This window comes from Colossoma macropomum, unplaced genomic scaffold (assembly GCF_904425465.1).
Source record: "Colossoma macropomum unplaced genomic scaffold, Colossoma_macropomum, whole genome shotgun sequence".
NCBI classification, from domain to species: Eukaryota; Metazoa; Chordata; class Actinopteri; order Characiformes; family Serrasalmidae; genus Colossoma; species Colossoma macropomum.
The window spans coordinates 233,389-253,905 of NW_023494827.1; the positions used below are offsets into that span (position 1 = coordinate 233,389).

At 38.4% G+C, this 20,517-nt stretch overlaps 1 protein-coding gene across 1 annotated transcript in view; it reads right to left on the reverse strand.

Annotated features, from left to right (window-relative positions):
- The window catches only part of LOC118800225 (potassium channel subfamily K member 2-like), a 58,465-nt gene that overhangs the window by 26,102 nt on the left and 11,846 nt on the right, over window positions 1-20,517 (reverse strand). Inside the window, exon 3 of the mRNA XM_036560422.1 lies at window positions 4,503-4,620. Within this exon, the coding sequence (XP_036416315.1) occupies window positions 4,503-4,620 (118 nt within the window). The remainder of the gene's footprint in view (window positions 1-4,502; window positions 4,621-20,517) is intronic.

Genomic DNA, 20,517 nt, shown 5'->3' on the forward strand with positions numbered 1-20,517 from the left:
GCCCTACACTCTCAAAAAAGATGGTTCTTCAGATTTAACTGAGGTTTTACTGCCCTACTCTCTCAAAAAAGATGGTTCTTCAGATTTAACTGAGGTTTTACTGCCCTACTCTCTCAAAAAAGATGGTTCTTCAGGTTTTGCTGTGTTTTACTGCCCTACACTCTCAAAAAAGATGGTTCTTCAGTTTTTACTGAGTTTTACTGCCCTACACTCTCAAAAAAGATGGTTCTTCAATTGTTCCGACAACAGTGATTTGCAGTTGTAATTGACCCAAAATACCCCAAAAAATTACTCCAAAAATTCTACGGTTCCAAGGGTTAAGTATCTACAAAGCATCCAAAGTAGACTATCCAAATAAAGCGTTACCAAATAAACACATTGTGACATCACACAACAGAACAGACATTCCGCTGCGGAAGCATTTCTGACATCATTAGCATATTAAAAGTATTCTAATCACAGAAACGATGGGAAGCAGGTAGCAGGGGGCTGCGAATCCTGGCCTCATTACCAGAGCAGGGGGTTAAAGAGGTGGTGGCAAAGAAAGATTCAGAGGGAAGATTCAGAGGGAAGGGAGCTGATTTCCCTCGGGAATTAAACAGCTTTGTGATCCATCATGAATTTTTCACTCTCACTTTGTCTCCGCTTCTCTCTGAAGAACACCAGATGGAGGTGATGACTGAGGCCTTTTCTCAGTGTTGCCTGAGATTTCCTGATCTTAAGGACACTTGGGAAAACACTTCGCTCCATGCAATTAGCATTTCTCTTTACCCTTTACTCCAACAGCTCGCCTGCCCATTACATCTCTCTCCACCGATTAGCCAGAGCACTGCCCTGTCTCTCCGCCAATCAGCTAATTGCAATCAGCGCATGTAAGATCTGAGCGAATGAGTGAAATTAATGAAAAGTCGCCCGGAATCGCGTCATCCGAGCGCAAAGCTGTGGAGGAGATGGGGCAGATGGAGAGGACCCTTCAGGCCGGGGTGCTGATGGAAGTTTCTGGAAGGATAAGACACAGCAGCTCACAGCACAGCTGCTTCTGACACATGCAAATAAGTCTCGCCCGCTGCTCACACGCCCACACGCCCACGCCGGCTACCTGTCTGTCTCCTTTTTAGAGCGGCGCAGCGAGACAGGTGACAAGCGAGTCAGGACATCATTTGACAGAGTGTTGTCATTGAAATGAATGCTGTTATACTTTCATTCACTCTCTCTTTCTCTCTCTCTCTCTCTCTCTCTCTCTCTCTCACTCTGGTCTCTTTAACCTCTCTTTCTGTCTTTGTCTCTCTCACTCTCTCCTTCTCTCTTTCTTTTTCTCTTTTTCTTCTCGCTCTCTTCTCTCTCTCCCTCTCTTTCTCTTTATTTCTTTCTCTTTTCTGTCTTTTTTCTCTCTCTTCTCTCTTTTCTCTCTCCTTACCTCTCTTGCTCCTTTTTTTCTTTTTTCTTTCTTTTCTCTCCCTTAGTATATCTTTGTTTTTCTCTCATTCTTCTCTTACTTTCTTTTTTCTCACTCTTCTTCTCTCTTTGTCTCCCCACAATTTATTTTCTCTGTTGCTCTCTCTCTTTCTCTCTCCTCTCGCTCTGTCTCACTCTCTCTCTGTTGCTATCTTTCTTTCTCTCTATTTTCACTCTCTCACTCTTTATTTCCCTCTTTCTTTTCTCTTTCTTGCCCTCTCTTTTTATTTGTTCTCTCCTCTCTGTTTCTCTCTCTCCTCTCTCTCGCTTTTCTCATTCTTTCTCTAGCTCTTTGTTGCTCTACCTTTTGTCTCTCTGTTTCTGTCTTTTCTCTTTCTTTTGTCTTTTATCTCTCTTTCTCTCTTGGTCTCTCTCACTCTCTCCTTCTCTCTTTCTTTTTCTCTGCTTTCTCTCACTCTCTTTTCTCTCTCCCTCTCTTTCTCTTTATCTCTTTCTCTTTTCTCATTCTTTTTCTCTCTCTTCTGTTTTCTCTCTCTCTCGTCTCTTTCACCTCTCTTTCTCTCTTTGTCTCTCACACATTCTTCTTCGCTATCTCTTTTTCTCTATTATCTCTCTCTTCTCTCTCATTCTTTCTCTTTATTTTTTTCTCTTTTCTCTTGTTTCTCTCTCTTCTTCTCAGCTCTTTATTTCTCTCTTCTCTCTGTCTCCCTCACCCTTCTTCTCTCTCTTCTCTCTTTTCTCTCCCTACCTCTCTTGCTCCAATTTTCTCTCTCTTTTCTCTAAATTTTACTCACTCTTTATTTCCCTCTCACTCTCTTTTTCTCTATTTGATTTATTTATTTTTATTTTTTTCTTGCTCCTCTCTGTTTCTTTCTCTCTTCTCTCTCTCTCTTTTTTCATTCTTTCTTTTTCTTGGTCTCCATTTTGTCACTCTCTTTCTGTATTTTCTCTCTCTTCTCTCTCTCTCTCCTTTCTCCTCTCTCTGTTTTGTTTTCTCTCTATCTCTCTCTTTCTCTCTCTATCTCTCTCTCCTTTCTCCTCTCTCTGTTTTGTTTTCTCTCTATCTCTCTCTTTCTCTCTCTATCTCTCTCTCCTTTCTCCTCTCTCTGTTTTGTTTTCTCTCTCTCTCTCTCTCTCTCTCTCTCTCTTTAGGACACTCAGTGAGCTCCATAAAAACAATGACAACCACAAGTAGAATATTATTTATCATATTTAATGTGTCCCGAGCAGGAGCTATGATTCAGGATCAGTTTTGAGCTTTTTCTATATAGGAGGTGGCACTAGGTGCAGAAAACACTGTAAAGCATGGGTGGATACAAAGCTGTCCAAACATTGTGGGCTGGTTAGCAACTTTTCTACTTTTGGAACAGTTTGATGTTCCGAAAATGGTGGGTAGAGTAACCTAAACCCACAGTCCAGGAAAAGCAATGTTACAACAGTGAAACGACAGCCTCACACAAGCTGAGTAAAAACTCAGGGGGGCAAAAATTCCTCTAGTGTTGGGTTCCCCTGGGGCACTGCAGTGAAACATCGCTGTCTATCTAGCCTCTATCAGCACAGGAGCTGAAGATTGTTAGGCTCTAGTCTTCTCTTTGTAGCCTTAACCCCTTAAATGCCCCCCACCAGCAAGCCAAAAGTCAGAAGCACAACCAACACAACAGAGAGACATTAAATGTAAACATTGAGTAGGATGGTCCTCCCTCTCCCTCCATCACTTAACGTGATGCTAGTCAATGTGGGTGTCTGTCAGCTGATGTAACAGAACTGTTGGCGCTCTCCCTCCAGAGTGTTGATAGTCCCCCCTCTACCCCCCAGTGGCAGGTTGATAAGATGTGGTGGTGCTTTGCATGTCTCAGAGGAAGCACATGCTAGCCTTCACCCTCCCAGCAGGGTAGCATCATGTGATAGGGGAGACCTAGCTAGCAGGTGTGAATCAAATAGGGTAAAAATAAATAAACATAAAAAAATACATTTAAAAATAAAATTAAAACAACATAGTTAGATGTGTTCAAAATAATAAACAGAACTGCAGATGATTCTAAAATGACTGAGAATGCTGCAGAATATTAACATCTAGAATAAAGCTACAATATAAACATCCAGAATGAGATTAAAATGAAATTAATATCCAAAGCAAAGTTGTAATAAAAGTATTATTCAGAATGAAATTCTACTGACATAATCTCCACAATGAAAATGAAATAAATACCTAAAATTAGGTTCTAATAAACTTAATACCCAAAACCAAAAACTTAAAATCTAGATTGAAGTCATAGAAAAAGTAATATGGAAAATGAAGTTCTAATAAAATTAATATCTAGAGTAAAGTTTTAATAGAATTAACATAAAAAAAATAATTAAAGTAAATTTAAAACCTACATTGAAATAAGTGAACAATTAAAATGGAGAATTAAATTCTAATAAAATTAATATCCAGGTCTAATAAATTGCATTTCCATAGTGCATCACATTAAAAAAAAATCAAATTCAATTTATATACAGATCACTATAAATAGGTAATTACAGTTACATTACATTATTTAGCGTTTAATAAAGTTTGAAAACTTCTTGTTGTTACAAAAGTACTTGGAAAAAGGCAAATAATATTAATAATATTATAGCAATATATAACAATACTTTTGCACTTTGTTTATAGAATTTAAAATTACAATGTAGTTATGGTTGCATGTTTAATAATGAAAATAGAATTAGAATTAGAATTCAGAACCATCAGCCAACTGTGTTTGCACACAGAGGAATTAGACCTCCGCATTTAACCCATCCGTGCAGTGAAACACCCACATACATGCACACTAGTGAGCACACCCACCTAGGGGGCAGTGAGCACACTTGCCCAGAGCGGTGGGCAGCCCTATCCACAGGGCCCGGGGAGCAATTGGGGGTTAGGTGCCTTGCTCAAGGGCACTTCACTCACACACTGTCAGCTGAGGGGATCGAACCGGCCAATCCAAGAGACGATGACTGAGTGGTGACTGAGTGAAATGAAGGCTGAGCGTTCAGTGTCTAAAGCAGTGATATATATGTGTGTGTGTGTGAGTGTGTGTGTGTGTGTGGGGGTGTCTTACCTATAGTAGTGATAACAGTCCCAGCGAAGAAGAAGGAGCTGCTCAGGTCCCATAAACTCGTCTGATTGGATGAATTCCCTGAAGGGTTCACTCCTGCTCGGATGGCCAGCATCACTTGCTGCAATCAGAGAACAGAAGATCAGTCAGACGCTCAGTTCCTTACACTCGTTTTGAAGGATTTGTACTTTCCTCAACACTGAACTACTTACATTCCATCTATTCTTGTCAGTAATTTTTACTTTAAGACTTTCCCAATTACTCAGTTGATCTCACACACTGAAAATCATGTACCTTATTGATGAACACTGGGCAGTATTCATGACGATCATGCAGTTGGTTATTGGTCCATTTTTATTGTTTTCGTGTTGTGAAAATAGCAACAATAAACCTGTCACACTAAAGTTTATCATGGATCAATAACCTTGCAGGCCTTATAATTAATATTTGCTGTGTTATAAGACGATAAAGTTAGCTATTTCCTTAGCTGTTTACCTGAGGTAAACTTACCTAGCTAAAAGGCTAATTTAGCTTTCAACACATGGCTGACAGTCTCGTAGCTAAGTTAGCTAATGGTAGCAACACCAAGAAGAAAATACTATGTAGTTAGCTTTAGCTACACAGTTCTGGCAAAGACCAAGAGTCTGATCTTTTATTCAGAATGACACTAGAGAGATATCTGGAGAGCTGACACGAGTTAGTTAGAGAAAAAAATGGCATAGAGACTAGCTGGCTAATGTTAGCAAGGCACCTTATTGAAAGTGCTAGCTATGTAGCTAAGTTATTGAAGTCATGAAGCACGGCTCAAATAATTGTGTTACAAGTTCTCACATAACATAAGCCTAAAATGCTAAACATTCAGAGAAAAAAAACATTACAAGAGTGAGAGAGTTCTATTTAGACATGCTAAAAACTGCAGACTAGCTAGCTAATAGTACCAAGGCACCTTACTGACAGGGCTGACTATATAGCTAAGTTCTTGAAGTAATAAAGCATGGCTCAAATAATTTTGTTAGAAGTCCTCACATAATGTCAGCCTAAAATGCTAACAATTAATTGAAAAAACTTGCAAGAGTAAGTAAATTCTACTTTAGACATGCTAAAAACAACAGACTAGCTAGCTAACGTTAGCAAGGCACCTTATTGAAAGCGCTAGCTATGTAGCTAAGTTCTTAAAGTAATAAAGCATGGCTCAAATAATTTTGTTAGAAGTCCTCACATAACATAAGCCTAAAATGCTAACAATCCAGTGAAAAATCACCACGAGAGTGGCCGTGTCCGTTAGCCTGAAAACTGTAGGCTTGCTAGCTGGTTAACATTAGCCAGGAGCTACTTTGTTCCAGCAGCTAATGTAGCTAGTATTTAGATGTCATGACGCGTGGGTAAATTCACATGTAATAGTAAAAGCCGCTGTAAAAAGTGCTTTGAGAGACAAACAACAAGCAAACAAGCAAGCTAGCTAACGTTTGGTAGGCGCCATTTTGTTGGACAGCACCAAGTTTTGGATGTCATTAAGCAGGATTGTAATGCTAACGCTACCATTTTTTCATATACAGTCCTCATAACAGCAAATCAGAATAATAATTTAGAACATTCTGAGTAAATTGCTTCTAATTTTCAATATAAAAGTCTGAATAAAAGCTCCAAACTTGGGCTAAAGCTACAAAAGCTTCATCTAATAGGTAAAAACATTGGTAGCATTACTTCTAGATGATAAAGAAATCGTTAAAAATAAATGATAAAAAATTTTAAATACACTCATTCATACATATAAATTAATTGAGTTTGTCTATTTTTTGAGTTTGTTGTGGTGCATTGAGGCCAAAAGAACACAATGTGAGTTGTGTTGTTTTTAACACATCTGTTCATCAGAATAATCAGATTACTCTATTATTAACATAATCAACAGTAACGACCCGCTTCATTCTGTAACTAATTAATGAAACACTGACTTGATTATTTATTTATTAACTATTATTGTTATGTTTAATCTCGGGCCATTAGTCCACATATACAGCCATGACTCACACAGCCGAACCTGTTCAGTCATTTATCATTATTGAAAATACCACACTATCAAAATATTAAGGGGAAATTAATGTCAGGACACTTTTATGATGCTGATAATAGACCCCCACTATGCACATTCACACAAGAGCTAATCAAACACCTCTCTAACAGACGGGTCAAAGAGCAGTTATTACAGCCTGTTCGTCAGCCCATCTAGTAGTAACCATGGAGACGCTGGTCTCATTCACAGGAAGTTAACGAGGTCAAACGGGGAGCCACCTGACTAATTTTCACACAACACCTGTCCATCGCAACTTATTCGCCGCAGCAAGCATGCGGAGAGTTCTCTGTGCGTGTGCAGACGTGCATTAAGCTTCTGAAGACCACCACTGTGTGAAGCTGTATAGGGCCATATGTGCCAAAGCTGAAACATCCCTGGTCAAATGACAGTGATAATAAGTTAACACACCCTCTACAGGGGACACAACATGCAATTTGACTTGCAATTTTCAAAGTTTTGCATACGCCTGTGCCTTTGTGCCAAGAATGCACCCCTCTACCCTGCATGCAGGCCGAATCTTTATCTCAGAACTATCATAAGTCAATGTCTGAGGCAGGAATTTCATGTAATATCTTCCTGTGAGGGAAGTTTTAGAGGTAGACGTCTGGTTCCTATCATCACAACTGTGAACAATTCTGTCTCGGTACGTTTTTCTACAATGGGACATTTCACACTAAACCACCCTGAAAGACCTTATATACACATTAACATTTAATTATGCAGAATTTGGAATTTACCTTCAAATAATGAAATTATGTCACTAAGTCACAGTACCAGTCAAAAACAGTACCAGTCAAAAACAGTACCAGTCAAAACTCTTTGACATTTTGATCTACTTGATTTTAATGCAAAATAGGTATATATTTTTCAAAAAAACAATAATATTTTTCAGTTTTAACGTTTGATTTGTTGTCTTTGTAGTATCTTCCTTTAAAAATATAGTTTACTTTTTTGGATATGGGGTTGTAAAAGTTTGTACTTAAAACATTTTTTCTTTTCAACAAGTAACTTTCATTTATAATTTTGGGCATTTTTTCAATGCAAATTCAAAAATAAAAACTGACCCAAACCAAAAGAACCTATGGTTCTAGTTCCCCCTGCTTGAGACACAGCTGGAACCGTCATAATAACCATACCAATTTTGGTAGTTTTGTGAAACTCTAAAGCATCTAATTTGGGTAATTCCCTCTGTTGAATGTGAAAACACTCATTCTGTGGGGGCTAGCATAAATGCTAATGATGTTAGCTTTCTAACTAGCTGATTATACCTTAAAAACTCCTTACAAAATAGTAATTCTGAAAATAGCTGTTGACACATCAACATACCATTCTAGTTTACATTCTCGTGATCTTATTTGTGATGTAGTAGTGCTTGATGACTTTATCTTCAGCTGGAAGAGTAAAGAATTTGCTAAATTGCCATTTCAAAAATCTGCTCTGAGGATGTGTCCAAACTTTTGACTGATACTATACATGAAAGTCAAGTTGCTGGTTTGCGCATGACCAATAAAATGTGTTGGCTTTAATGTAAGATGTATGTCACAATAATCCAATTTCAACTACATTCTTAGCCAAAAGGGCTCTGTACAGTACCAAAAAAGGTTTTCAACAGGGGTTCTATACAGAACCATGTACAGCATATTCTCCATCAATCTGAAGAACCATTTGACGATGCATAGAATCCTTTAATCATGCAAAAGATTCTCTGAGTGTTCATGGTTCTACATAGAGCCACTTTCTTTATTTAAGAACCCTTGAAGAACCATCTATTTAAGAGTGTATTTAATGAGCTTGCAACTTAATAACCATTCAAATAGGGACCATTCACAATGTTATTTTGAGGAAAAATGTATATTGGACAAAACATCCAGGCTTTTAAATGTGTTTAACCACACAGGGTGATTTTCAAACATGTTATGGAATTTTTTTTCCATAGAACAAAACAGTTTATACCCGTTGGCTAATTTGAATTAGGTCAGTTGCACGTTGAATAGAAGATATATAGAGATGATGTGGAGAGAATCCACCCTGAATCCACCCATTGTCTGTGAACACAGTTTGCCGTGCAATGCACAAATGCAAGTTAAAGCTGTATCATGCAAAGAAGAAGCCATATGTCAACACGATCCAGAAACTGTGGACAACACTGACCCTAAAAGCAGGAAACTGCAGTGACATTAGCTACCATTATAAAGACAATATACTGAGGGACACATAATCCCTCATAATCACTGAGAGAGAGAGAGAGAGAGAGGAGAGAGAGAGAGAGAGAGTGGCCTGGTGGCTGTCTGTGGTGCTTAACTGCACATTCAGCTCTTCTATAATGACCCTCTGGACATTTTGAAGGTGAGTGAGGGTGAGATTTATAATAAGAGGAGCTTCGCCAAGATATCAAGGCAACATGAAGTCGTTAAAGTATTTATATCTATCATCAAAAGACCTTAAAGCTTTAAAGACCTTAAAGCACCGCAGTAACAGTGCACAGTGCACAGAAGCCTAGTAACCCTTCAACCTACAAGACTTTTACAGTAAAATCTGCTGGAATTGCAGCTGTAACTTCTGAAATATTAAAGCTGTTGTGAAGCAGCATGTAAATGTCTTTATGCTCCAGTAAGGCACTGTAGAGACTCAAAGCTTTGAGCCATAAAACAGTAAATGCCCCCAGTATATACACACAGTCTGTGAGTACTCTATTTGATTTATATGGTCTGTATGACATCCTGCAGGTCAGCTCAAAACATAACAGGACCAACAAATCCTCCCAGCTCTGTAAAGTGATTTTTTGCAAATTGTTCATGTTTCATTTTGTAAAAATATGAACTTCTAACCCTTTTACTTTTGGTTACCACCCTTCACGTATTTCATTTCCAGTCAAACAGCTATTAGATACAAGATATTTCTGAAGAGATTAGATATAAGATAATCCACTTGTATAAGGAAGAAGAAAGTCAAAGTGAAAAAACAGGAGTTTTAAAAAACTGATTAAAAGCTACAGAGAAAATGTGACTCCTAACAACCACCTGGAAGAGCTGGTAGACACCAAAACTGCCCCTCATCAGATAAACAGCACTTAAAGCTTTCATCTTTGAGACAGAGGAGAAAATCAAGCTGCTTCAGATCTGAAAACATCCACAGGTGTTTCTGTCCATCCTTCCACTGTGAGAAGACGACTCAGCGCTGTGGGTCTGAAAGGATGTGTAGCTGTTCAAGAAGAACCTCACTGAGAAAAGGAGACGGACATATCAAACAAAGAAGCTGAACAATGTACTGACCGCCCCAGAGTCCAGACCTCAACATCACTAAATATGTTTGATTACTTCAGAAAATCATCAACCAGCTTCTAAGACTGAACTTTGGAGGTGTGTCTGCAGGTTTCTTTGGGAAACTGTAAGTGAGTCTCCTGAAAAGAGTGGAAGCTTTTACTTCATGGCCATTTCAACTGAAACTGAAGTAAATCAAGGGTGGTCTTTGACTCTCACTGTACAAAAGCAAGCCTGCATGTCTGTGTGAGGGGTATTATGTACCTGACCCTACTTAACATAAGCCTGTTTGTAGTGTTAATGCGTTCTGTAATGGATCCATTTGATCCTTTGACTCAGCACCTGTGTAGCGAGACCACAAAACAAATCTGCCCTGTGAAACAGTGTTATTGTGAACGTATGACCCAATCAATAGCCGGTGGGTGTGAGAGCTCTCAGCTGACCTATTGCATGCAGAATCAGAAAGACGTAAGTGCACCCCCCAACCACACCCCGCAGGCCCAACAGCTGTTAGTGACTCTGATAGCATGTGAAGTAAGGGTGAGCAGGGTTGAGGTTGGTCAAGGAAAGAGCGAAGGAAAGAAAGAAAAGAGAGAACAGAGGACCAGAGGTGAGGGCAGCTGGTCAGCTTTTAAGCAGGACACCCTGCACTGGCTCTGTGTGGCTGCTGGATGCTTTAATTGCTACCACACTGAGCTGCAGTCAGCCTTCAAAACGCTGGCAAAGCCTCTAATTATCTCGCACTTTGCTCTCTCTCTCTGTCTCACTCTCTGTCTCTCTCTCTCTCTTCTCTCTCTCTCTCTCTCTCTCTCTCTCTCTCTCTCTCTCTCGCACCTTTGAGTTCAATTCAGCATTTTTATTCAGCAAAAAGGGCTCCATCCAACCTTTTTGGTGCTATAAAATATTTTTTAAGGGTTCTTTAAAGAACCATAATCCACATGTTCTCCATCATAGAGAAGATCCATTTAACTATGCAAAAAACCACTTAAAGAACCCTTAATCTCTTGTTTTAAGGGGGTACAAATGCATTGATTTGAAAGTGGTGGAATTGATCATGATCTATTTTAATAATATTCAATAAAGTAACTTCATGGCCAAAATTAAACAGCAGCAGTTCATTTTACTAAGTATTTAATAGTATTTTTCAAAGTAATTTCTGCTACATTCTTTGCGAGTACATACTAAGTATTTGTACTTCAAACCTTAAGTATAAGTGGCAACATAACAGTGGTAATAACTAGCAAACTGCTTCAGTAAATACATGAATATCTGACAGAAAAGAGTAGATAAGTACAGGTGGCAAAGGTGTAGTGGACCTTCCACTGGGCACTGGGCAGTTCATGTTATCTACAGTACTGTGACTAAAGTGCTACACCTTCATTTCAGGTCAAAAATATCAAAACTTGGTCAAAAATAAGGACAAAAGAGCACCTCTACAATCATTAATTTCTTCTAGCACCCCTATGTGCTGTATGTTAGCACTAAGCCCTGCTGGCTGATCTAGATTAAACAAGGATATCTGAAGCTTTTAAAATACATTCTGTACGTTTCATTTTGAAGCTCATTACTGATATTAATATCTCGGCACTCCTGGGACAAAACCTTGTTTTTTCATTTTTGGCATTTTTGCTATTTTACATAATTTGAAAATAAAAGCTGCCCTTTGCATTCACTACATACCATATCATCACTGTCTTATCAAAACCACATAACTTCAATTTTTCAAGTTTTTAAATGTTTACTCATTTGAAAAATACAGTTGTTCATCGAGTGATTATGTTGGATTTTTATAATAATTACTTTAATAAAATCTTGTTACATTAACCCCTTAAATAGCCAGGACCCACTGGTGGGCCCAACGCTGTACCACACACTTCTGTAACCTTATATAACTCTAACCAATAGCCAGTTTGCTTTGCAGTCCATGTAGTTACTGAATAATAGGACTTAGTAATTTATAACTCTTGGATTTTAAGGGTTAACTCCAACATTTTGCAATTTTCCTACAAAGCTACTTATTATTATTCAATTTTAACTAAACCAGACCAATATCCTTTGGCAACACCACCAACCCTTCCACTTTAAGAGACAACTACTTTTTTACTAATTCAATTTGCAGTTCATCCACAACAGTGCAAGTCATAGCCAGTGGCAAAGCTGTGGTGCCCCCCTCCAAACCACATCCAAACCCACCCACTCAAATGAGGTGTACAGAGAGTTAATAAACACAACACCAACAAACAAACCAATCATGATAGAAGGGAAAACAACAACAATAATAACAATAATTAAGAAGAGGAAAAACAGAGACGCAGACAGACAGGCGGACAGACACAACCCTAAACAAGTATTGTGCAAACGTATCATTTTGAAGATGCAAGATTATGTTATGATGGAAAGCAGTATGTCCTGGGCAGAAGATGTTTTGGGGACAGGGGCTTAAGCATATGATGGATATTATCGATACTGACCAGCTGCATGTTAGATTACAAGGAGAGCTTAATTAGTGCAGCGCAGGTTATGAAACCTTAAAGAAAAATGATTTGCACACAAAAATGTTGATAGTGTTTTTTAAATGTGGCAGTGCTGGTTCTTTTTGCCTGCTGCAGCATTTGAGGTGTCAGAAAAAATGAAAATAGTGAGATACTCTATGTAGCGTGAAACTTTCTTGAAGTATCATGGTATTATATTTTTGCCATTTCGCCCACAACTATCACGACCCAGTACACGCAGTATTGCTCTCTCTCTCTCTCGTCTCTCTCTCTCTCTCTCTCTCTATCTATCTATCTATCTATCTCTCGTGATATCTCAGTATCTCTTATTCCTTTCCATCAGCAACAATCTCATTACCGTGTGATGTTCAGTCATATGTGTCTGGTCTGTATCCCAACAGCACTAATTATTAATAAACTGTCCTACCATCATTCAGTCTCTCTCTCTCTCTCTCTCTTTCTCTCTCTCTCTCCCACTCTCTCTCTTTCTACTTTCTCTCTCTCTTTCCCTTTTGAGTTCAATTCAGTCATTTTTCTTCCGCAAAAAAACAGCTCTATCCGACCTTTTTGGTGCTATAAAAAAACATTTTTAAGGGTTCTTTAGCTGTGTTACTACAGTGCTGAGAACGAATTTCCGCCACGAGTTCATAGTAAGTACATGTACTATAATTACTCAAAATTGAATAGCTACTTTACAGGAACACTTAGATAAAGTGAGAAATACCAGTTATCCTTTAAAATGTAAGTGTAAGTAAGTGCTTCAGTAAATAGATGCACATCTGACAAAGAATGGCACAGGTGGCAAAGGTGTAGTGGACCATTCACTGGGCACTCAATAAGTTAATGTTGTCTACAGTACTGTGACTATTTGTGCTACACCTTCAGTTCAGGCCATAAATGTAAAAACTTGGTCAAAAACAAGAAAAAAAAACACCTCTACAATCATTAATTTCTTCTAGCACACATATGTGCTGTATGTTAGCACTAAGCTAACTCTAGTGGCAGATCTAGGTTAAACAAGGCCATCTGAAGTTTTTCAAAGCTCATTACTGACATTAATATCTTGGCACTTTCTCTCTCTCCCTCTCCCTCTCTCTCTGTCTCTCTGTCTCTGGTTTTGGCTTTGTGGGGCCTTCAGTTCCAGCCTCATCACTGTCATGCTTAATTACTCCCCCTGAGCAGAAGCAGCACGGCCGTTAATCTCAGAGGAGGATCGGGACCACCGGACACACTCCATCACCATGTCTGAAGGGTGCTTGTGCATGTGTCTGTGAGTGAGACTGAGAGAGAAACAGTGTGAAAACACTATTTATGTTGATGTTTGAGCGTGTTTGTGTGTGTGTGTGTGAGAGAGAGAGAGAGAGAGAGAGAGAGAGAGAGATAGATAGAGTGAGTTTAATGCACTTTGCTATAGACTGTGCAAATCTCTATGACTGTGAAGGAAGGATGGAATACCTTTCTTCCGAAAGAGAGTCCATCACAAGATGTTTTGATAATAATGGTCAATGGTCCAACATGTCAGTTTAAAACCTCCCACCTCCAAAACTACATCAACCACACAGCAACACCGTAGCAACTACCTAAGCAACCATAGCAACCTGCTAATAACACTTTAGCAACCACCTGGGTAACATATTAGTAGCAATCTAGCTCTTGAAATACCTTAGCAACCATCTAGCAATAATCTTGCAACAACCTTGCAACCATCTAGCAATAACCTAGCAACATCCTTGCAACCACCTAACAACCTCCATCTCCCACCCTCAAAACCACCTCAACCACATAGCAACACCGTAACAACTACCTAAGATAGATCAGGGTCATTATACATACTTATGTATATGGTTCAAAGGATTCTTTAGTATAGAAAATGGTCCTATATAGAACCATGAACACTCAAAGAACCATTTGCATGATTAAAGCGTTCTTCAGATTGATGGAGCATGTGCTATATATGGTTCTATACAGAACCTTTTTGAAAAAGGTTCTAAATAGCACCAAAAAGGGTTCTTCTACAGAAGAACCATCTATAGCACATTCTCCATCAATCTGAAAAATGCCTTCACAATGCAAAGAACCCTTTAATCATGCAAAAGGTTCTTTGAGTATTCATGGTTCTATATAGAACCATTTTCTTTGCTAAAGAACCATTGAGGAGCCATCATTTTTAAGTGTGTAGTTTTGAAATTATGTTTTGTTTAATTTCAATCTAGTTTTAGCAAATATGAAGAGTGCATTGGAAATATTTCTTCTCTTCATATAAATTTCTATAAAGAAAGAGTTCATTTTTATTTAGTTTCAAATTTAATTTAGCTAAAAATGCATTCAAATCCATTTCTAGACCAACATTGAAACCCCTAAAACCAAAACTATTTAATTCATCATAGTTCTTAGATTTTGTTCTTGTAGCAGGGGGTATTGTTTCGATTTATTTTCTGATAAACTTCATTTTATTTTTATTACAGTTCGAGTACATTTTTTCAATAGTTTTAGAAACACTTTAGTAACGAAGATAAGCCTGCTGTAGATGGTGGCAGATACCGATACCTTCAGGATAGAAATGTTTCATCATAGGATAAAGATGATTGATTAAAATAACTTTGTATCGATTTGCAGTGACCCTTCCTCCTAAAGGGACAAGTGGATCCAACTAGCAGCCATGCCAGTAAAATGACCCACCTATGATACATAGCAACCCCCTAGTAACACCTTATCAACCACCTAATGACAACCCTCCAACAACATATTAATATCACCTTCACAACTGCAGCAACCACTGCGGTTTTGGAGGTAGTATTAGCAGCAACCTAAGATACCACAGCAGCACCCCTTGTAACACCTTATCAACCACCTGGGAAACATATCAACCACCAAATAACACCTTAGCAACCCCCAACAACAACCTAAGACCACCTCCTAAACCAAAGCAACCATATAGCAACACCCTAGCAACAACCTAAGATACCATAGCAACCCCCCTTGTAACACCTTATGAACCACCTGGGAAACATATCAACCACCTAATAACACCTTGGCAACCCCAACAACACCCTAATTCCATCTCCTATACCAAAGCAACCACATAGCAACACCCTAGCAACAACCTAAGATACCATAGCAACCCCCCTTGAAACACCTTATCAACCACCTAATAACACCTTGGCAACCCTCCAAAAACACCCTAATACCACCTCATAACTGAAAGCAACCATGTAGCAAGGCCCCAGCAACAACCTAAGATACCAAAGCAACCCCCTATGAACACTGTGGCAACCCCCCAATGACACCCTAATATCACCTCCAAAACCACCGCAACCACATAGCAGCGCCCTAGCAACAACCTAAAACACCATAGCAACCCCCTAGTAACACCTTAGCAACTACCTGGGTAATATAGTAACCACTTAGTTGGTATGTTAGCAGCAACTTGCAACAACTTTGGATACCATAGCAGCCACTTAGCAACACCATAGGAACCACCTAAAATGCCACTGCAACTATCTTGCAATACCCTAGCAACCACCAAACAACTAGCTGAAACACCATAGTAACTATCTAACATCACCCTAGCAATACCAGGGAAGTGCTAAAGCGGCACAATCGCTCTACATTCTGAATCATACTGAAAGAATCAAATCCAATCAAATGAATCACGAGACTTGTATGAAACATAATGAGAATTTCATGATGCATTGTCTGTTTTCTAAGGATTCCTACACGAATCGAATCACTATGAGGAGAGAGACTGATGCCCTTAAAATGTATGAGTGGCAGGAGGGTCTCTAAAATCATGAATAAATCATCAGAGCGCTCCAGTTGTGAGCAGTGATCTTTCTGCAAAGCCTGTCTCCCAACGTGAGCTGTTTCCGTGAGCCAGTGGTTCAAATGCTAGCTCACTGCATGCTAACCACACCCCCAGGCCTGAGGGGTCCTTCACCATGCTTACTTTCAGTATGATAAGCACTTTCACAGAGGATCAGCTCGGTCCATTAATAGTCCATAAAAGTGGACATCTACACGCCATCTCTACCCTTACAGGCCCACAGAGGACGATGAACATAATGAGCTGAAAACTCTTTAAAAACAAGTGTTAATGATGTTCAGCTTTAGACTCAATTAGAAGTGCAAATCCATATGGGCGAGTTTTACACTTCTATACTGTATTTATTTATTTATTATCTTTAAATCCCCGGCCCAGTATTCCTTGGCCACAAAACCACCCGGGGACATTCATTTTTTCTTTTTTTTTTCACTATTAACGTTACAACTCATCATCTATTAACAATCATACAGATATAAGATGATGTGGTACCCAAACCACCCAACCACCCAACCCACCTCCACCGCAGCACCCGTCCCACCTCTTTAAGTGAAAGGAAGGACAGAGATGGCTGAGAGACAAGGCAGAAGAAGAAGGAGAAAAAAAAAAAAAAACTCTTTCCTTTTTTTCATGCCATAATTATGATGTAGATAGTAATATAATTTAACCTTGTTTTGGAGTTTGGAAAGATAAATCTGCTCTCAATATATTGTAAAAAGTGTGACGAGGTTTCCTTGAATGGTTTAGTATTATTTTTCCAAGTCTTTCCAAGTTGCAGTGATCAGTGAGGAGGTTAAGCCAGTGCTTTGTTGAGATTTTGGTTCTGTGCTTCCAGTTCAGCAGTATAACTTTTTTGGCAATGGTAAATAATATTAATATAAAGGATTTGAGGTGATTGGGAGCTGAACGTGAGGTTCTATACTGTATTTAGCAGAAATGTACAGAAACATCGTTGAAGCTGTAGTTGTTATGATAATGAAAGAATAAACTGCTGGTTGAGCATCACTGTTTGCTCCTAACAGACTCTCATTAACTTTCTTACAAATTCTATTATCTTCAAAACTGGTTATATTGTGTCCTCACTAGTAGGCTGGACATGTAGTAGAACGCTCACTGGCTAAAAAGCTAAAGCTACCAAAATAAAAGAAAAAGACATTCTTCAACTTTAAGCCTTTACGTAAAATGTCACTTAAAAACAGAGACATGTGCGTTTACATGCCCTTGATAATCCGATCACGATTAGATTTCTGCAGTTATCTGATTATTCAAACAGTCATGTAAATTCCAATATACTCCAGTATACTCCAATTTCTTAGATCAGAGTAAGGTCTAGAAATCAGATTAAGAAATCCAACAAACAGCTGGATTTTAGCTCAGTAATCAGATTTATCAGTGCATGTAAACTCTTACTCAGATTTCTTTCGGATTTCTCAGTCTGCGAAAACAGAGAGCGGTACCAGAAATAAGCGAGCAGTGTTGTCGCAAGATGCAGCAAAACACTTTTGGAGCGACGCTGAAACCAAATACATTCACAACAAAAGGAAGGATTTAAATATTCTTCATCTTCTAGATGATGTATGTTCATATTTTCGGGTAAAGTGGCGCAATGTTTTTAAAAAAGCTGCGGTTTGAGTTTGAGTTTTATGCTATGTTTACCTCACATCTTCTTCTGTGAGTTTGTGAAATCTGATTACTGCCTGACTCATGTAGACCTGGAGTTTCCCCATGATCTGATTACTCAAGTGCATGTAAACACGTTGATCGGATTACCGACAAAATCTGATTTTCTTCCATTATCGGATTATTAAGTGCATGTAAACACACTCAATGTTACTTACATGCCTGTTACAAGCTAAGAATGTATGTATTTAAACTAGAGCTGACATCAAAATCCCAAAAGCACTGATCTAACCTCGCTAGCTTGATGCTAATATAGCTAGCTACCATCGTGGAAAAACAAGGAGCATTTTTCAAATACGACGCTGGCTCAACACTGTGATGACTGACAGCCATCAACAGTGGATGATGCCATGATGTAAACATTATGTAATACATAACTACATATAAATAACACAGCAAAAGGAGTATGATAACTTGGTTAATGGGAATTCTAATTTCACAATTGATTTTTGGACATTTTGGTTATTCGGTCCACTTTTGGCCTGGAGATCTAGGTTTAGATTTGGTATGTAGCTGCAAAACCCCTGTTCATCCCAACATATTGTGTTCAAATCTTTCAAATCAATGAAAACATCATGGGTCAAAACAGCTACCAATAAACCCTTAAACCGAATCCCCTTTTTTATGGTTAACTCATGGCCTCAGTTAACCGTAATCCACATTCAGAAGAGCAGCCTTCTGGAATATTATATTTATCTACTCCATCTCATTCTTTCTGTTGTGACAGATGATGCAGCCTGTAATGCGGCGAGGGTCTTTCTGAGGAACTGAGTCTGGCAGTCAGGTTAATGAGTGATTGCCCACACCTGTCACCCTCTAAAGTGTTTCCTCTTTATTCCCTTTTGTATCTCGGTGGGTTGTTGAAAAGCAGAGCCCACAGCAAGCCTGAATAAAGCACTCAGAGGAGGTGCACTTAGCTCAAAGGTTTTTAATGCAAATGGAACATCCTGCTTTGCTTTCTTCATTAAGTCTAGCTGATTGGCTTTTTTGACTAATGAACACAAAAGCATTGATGTTGTTTCTAGCCTGCAGTGTCTGAAAAATAGTTCACGTCCTCAAGGAGTTCCTGGTAATTGTCATTAGGCAGGTCTCCATTCAAGAGATTTCACATGAAAAATGTTTTAATGCTAAATGTTGGATGGGAAAGGTAATCAGACACATTATTTCAAATATCAACAAAATTTTGTTTTCCATAAAAGTGTAAATATTTTTTGTAAAGGAAAAATAATGCAATTATGCATAATTGTAGTCACGTGGCAGAATCACGTTTCTCTTACAGCAGACTGACAAAATGAACGAAAGAATGAACGAAAGAATGAATGAATGAATGAATGAATGAATGAATAAATGAAAGAATGAATGAATGAAAGAATGAATGAATGAATTTACTGGTAAAACTTTGTAATAACAAGCCCTATGAAACCACAACTTAATCATTATCTAATAGATTGTTAATGACTGTAATAATTATATCATAGTTATACATGCATTAATAAACGCAATTATTGACCATTTTTTAAATTGAAGCAACTAAGCACTATTTATAGATGATAAATGTTTAAGTTGCCATTCATTGAGGCCTGTTATTATAAAGTGGTTCCAACTTATTTGTTATTATCCTAATTTATTAAACAGCAGTTTAATTTAATAAGCCACAAGATGTTGTACACTACAGTGCTTTTATCACAAGTAAGGGATAGTATTAGGCATGATAGTAAGCAGGGGAAAAATCACTGTGATGCATGGTTACAGGGGGCTTACTCCTTTTACAACACAATGCCAACATGAAATATGACAAAATGTTCAAAACCTCAATAAATGATTTAAGTTATAATGAATAATAATCACAATAAACCATTCTTTGGCCAAAAATTGTAGTTCATTAAGAGTATACCATTGTTGCAAAGCAGTTATGGACTGTTGGAGGAGGACAAGAACTTCCAGTCGCTTGCTGTTGTGTCATTTTATAAACTTACATTTTCTCGCAAGTAAGAAAATATCATAATGTAGCAGTGTTTATTGCAGAAACATTCACCTTATATGTATTTATAATCACTTAAATACCTCTGAAACAATAATGTCATCGAACGCTAAATTTCCACTATCGCCTGTAGGGAATTTCCAGTGTTATGTTAGCATCAAGCAAGCAGTGGCATGCATTTATTTCCCCACACGTAACAGAGACCTTACTCTGTTGCAGTTTTACAGTGAATCATTCAGTAAACGCTTCAGTTCAAAACCTAACACTGAATCTTGATGGATAACCATTTTAGAATAATAGCTATTGTTTAGCCCAAGGGTTCATGACCTGGGGGTCACAACTCTCTTGAGGGTCCTATTGTAGTCCTAGTTCCAGGCTTAGAGCCCCTGCAACCTTTCCGTTATATCACTACGAGGCCTGGTCTGAGTGTGACCTCTGGTTCCTGATCAGACTTATCCAACTTCTCTACAAGGTTCATGCCTTAGCCTTCAATGGGAAAAAAGTCATGGATGTCCCATTTTCACAAAACACAATTTTCCATTTGCAACACTGATGTGAAATTCTAAAAATAGTAAAAATTAAAAAGTAATTATTTGCTGATATAAATTATCAACAGACACTATGGTTAACAAATGATCTGTTGATTCTCAACACTGCTGAGGTTGGGGCTAGAATTTGGACCACAGTTTGGGGGAGGACCAGGGTTAGGTTTCT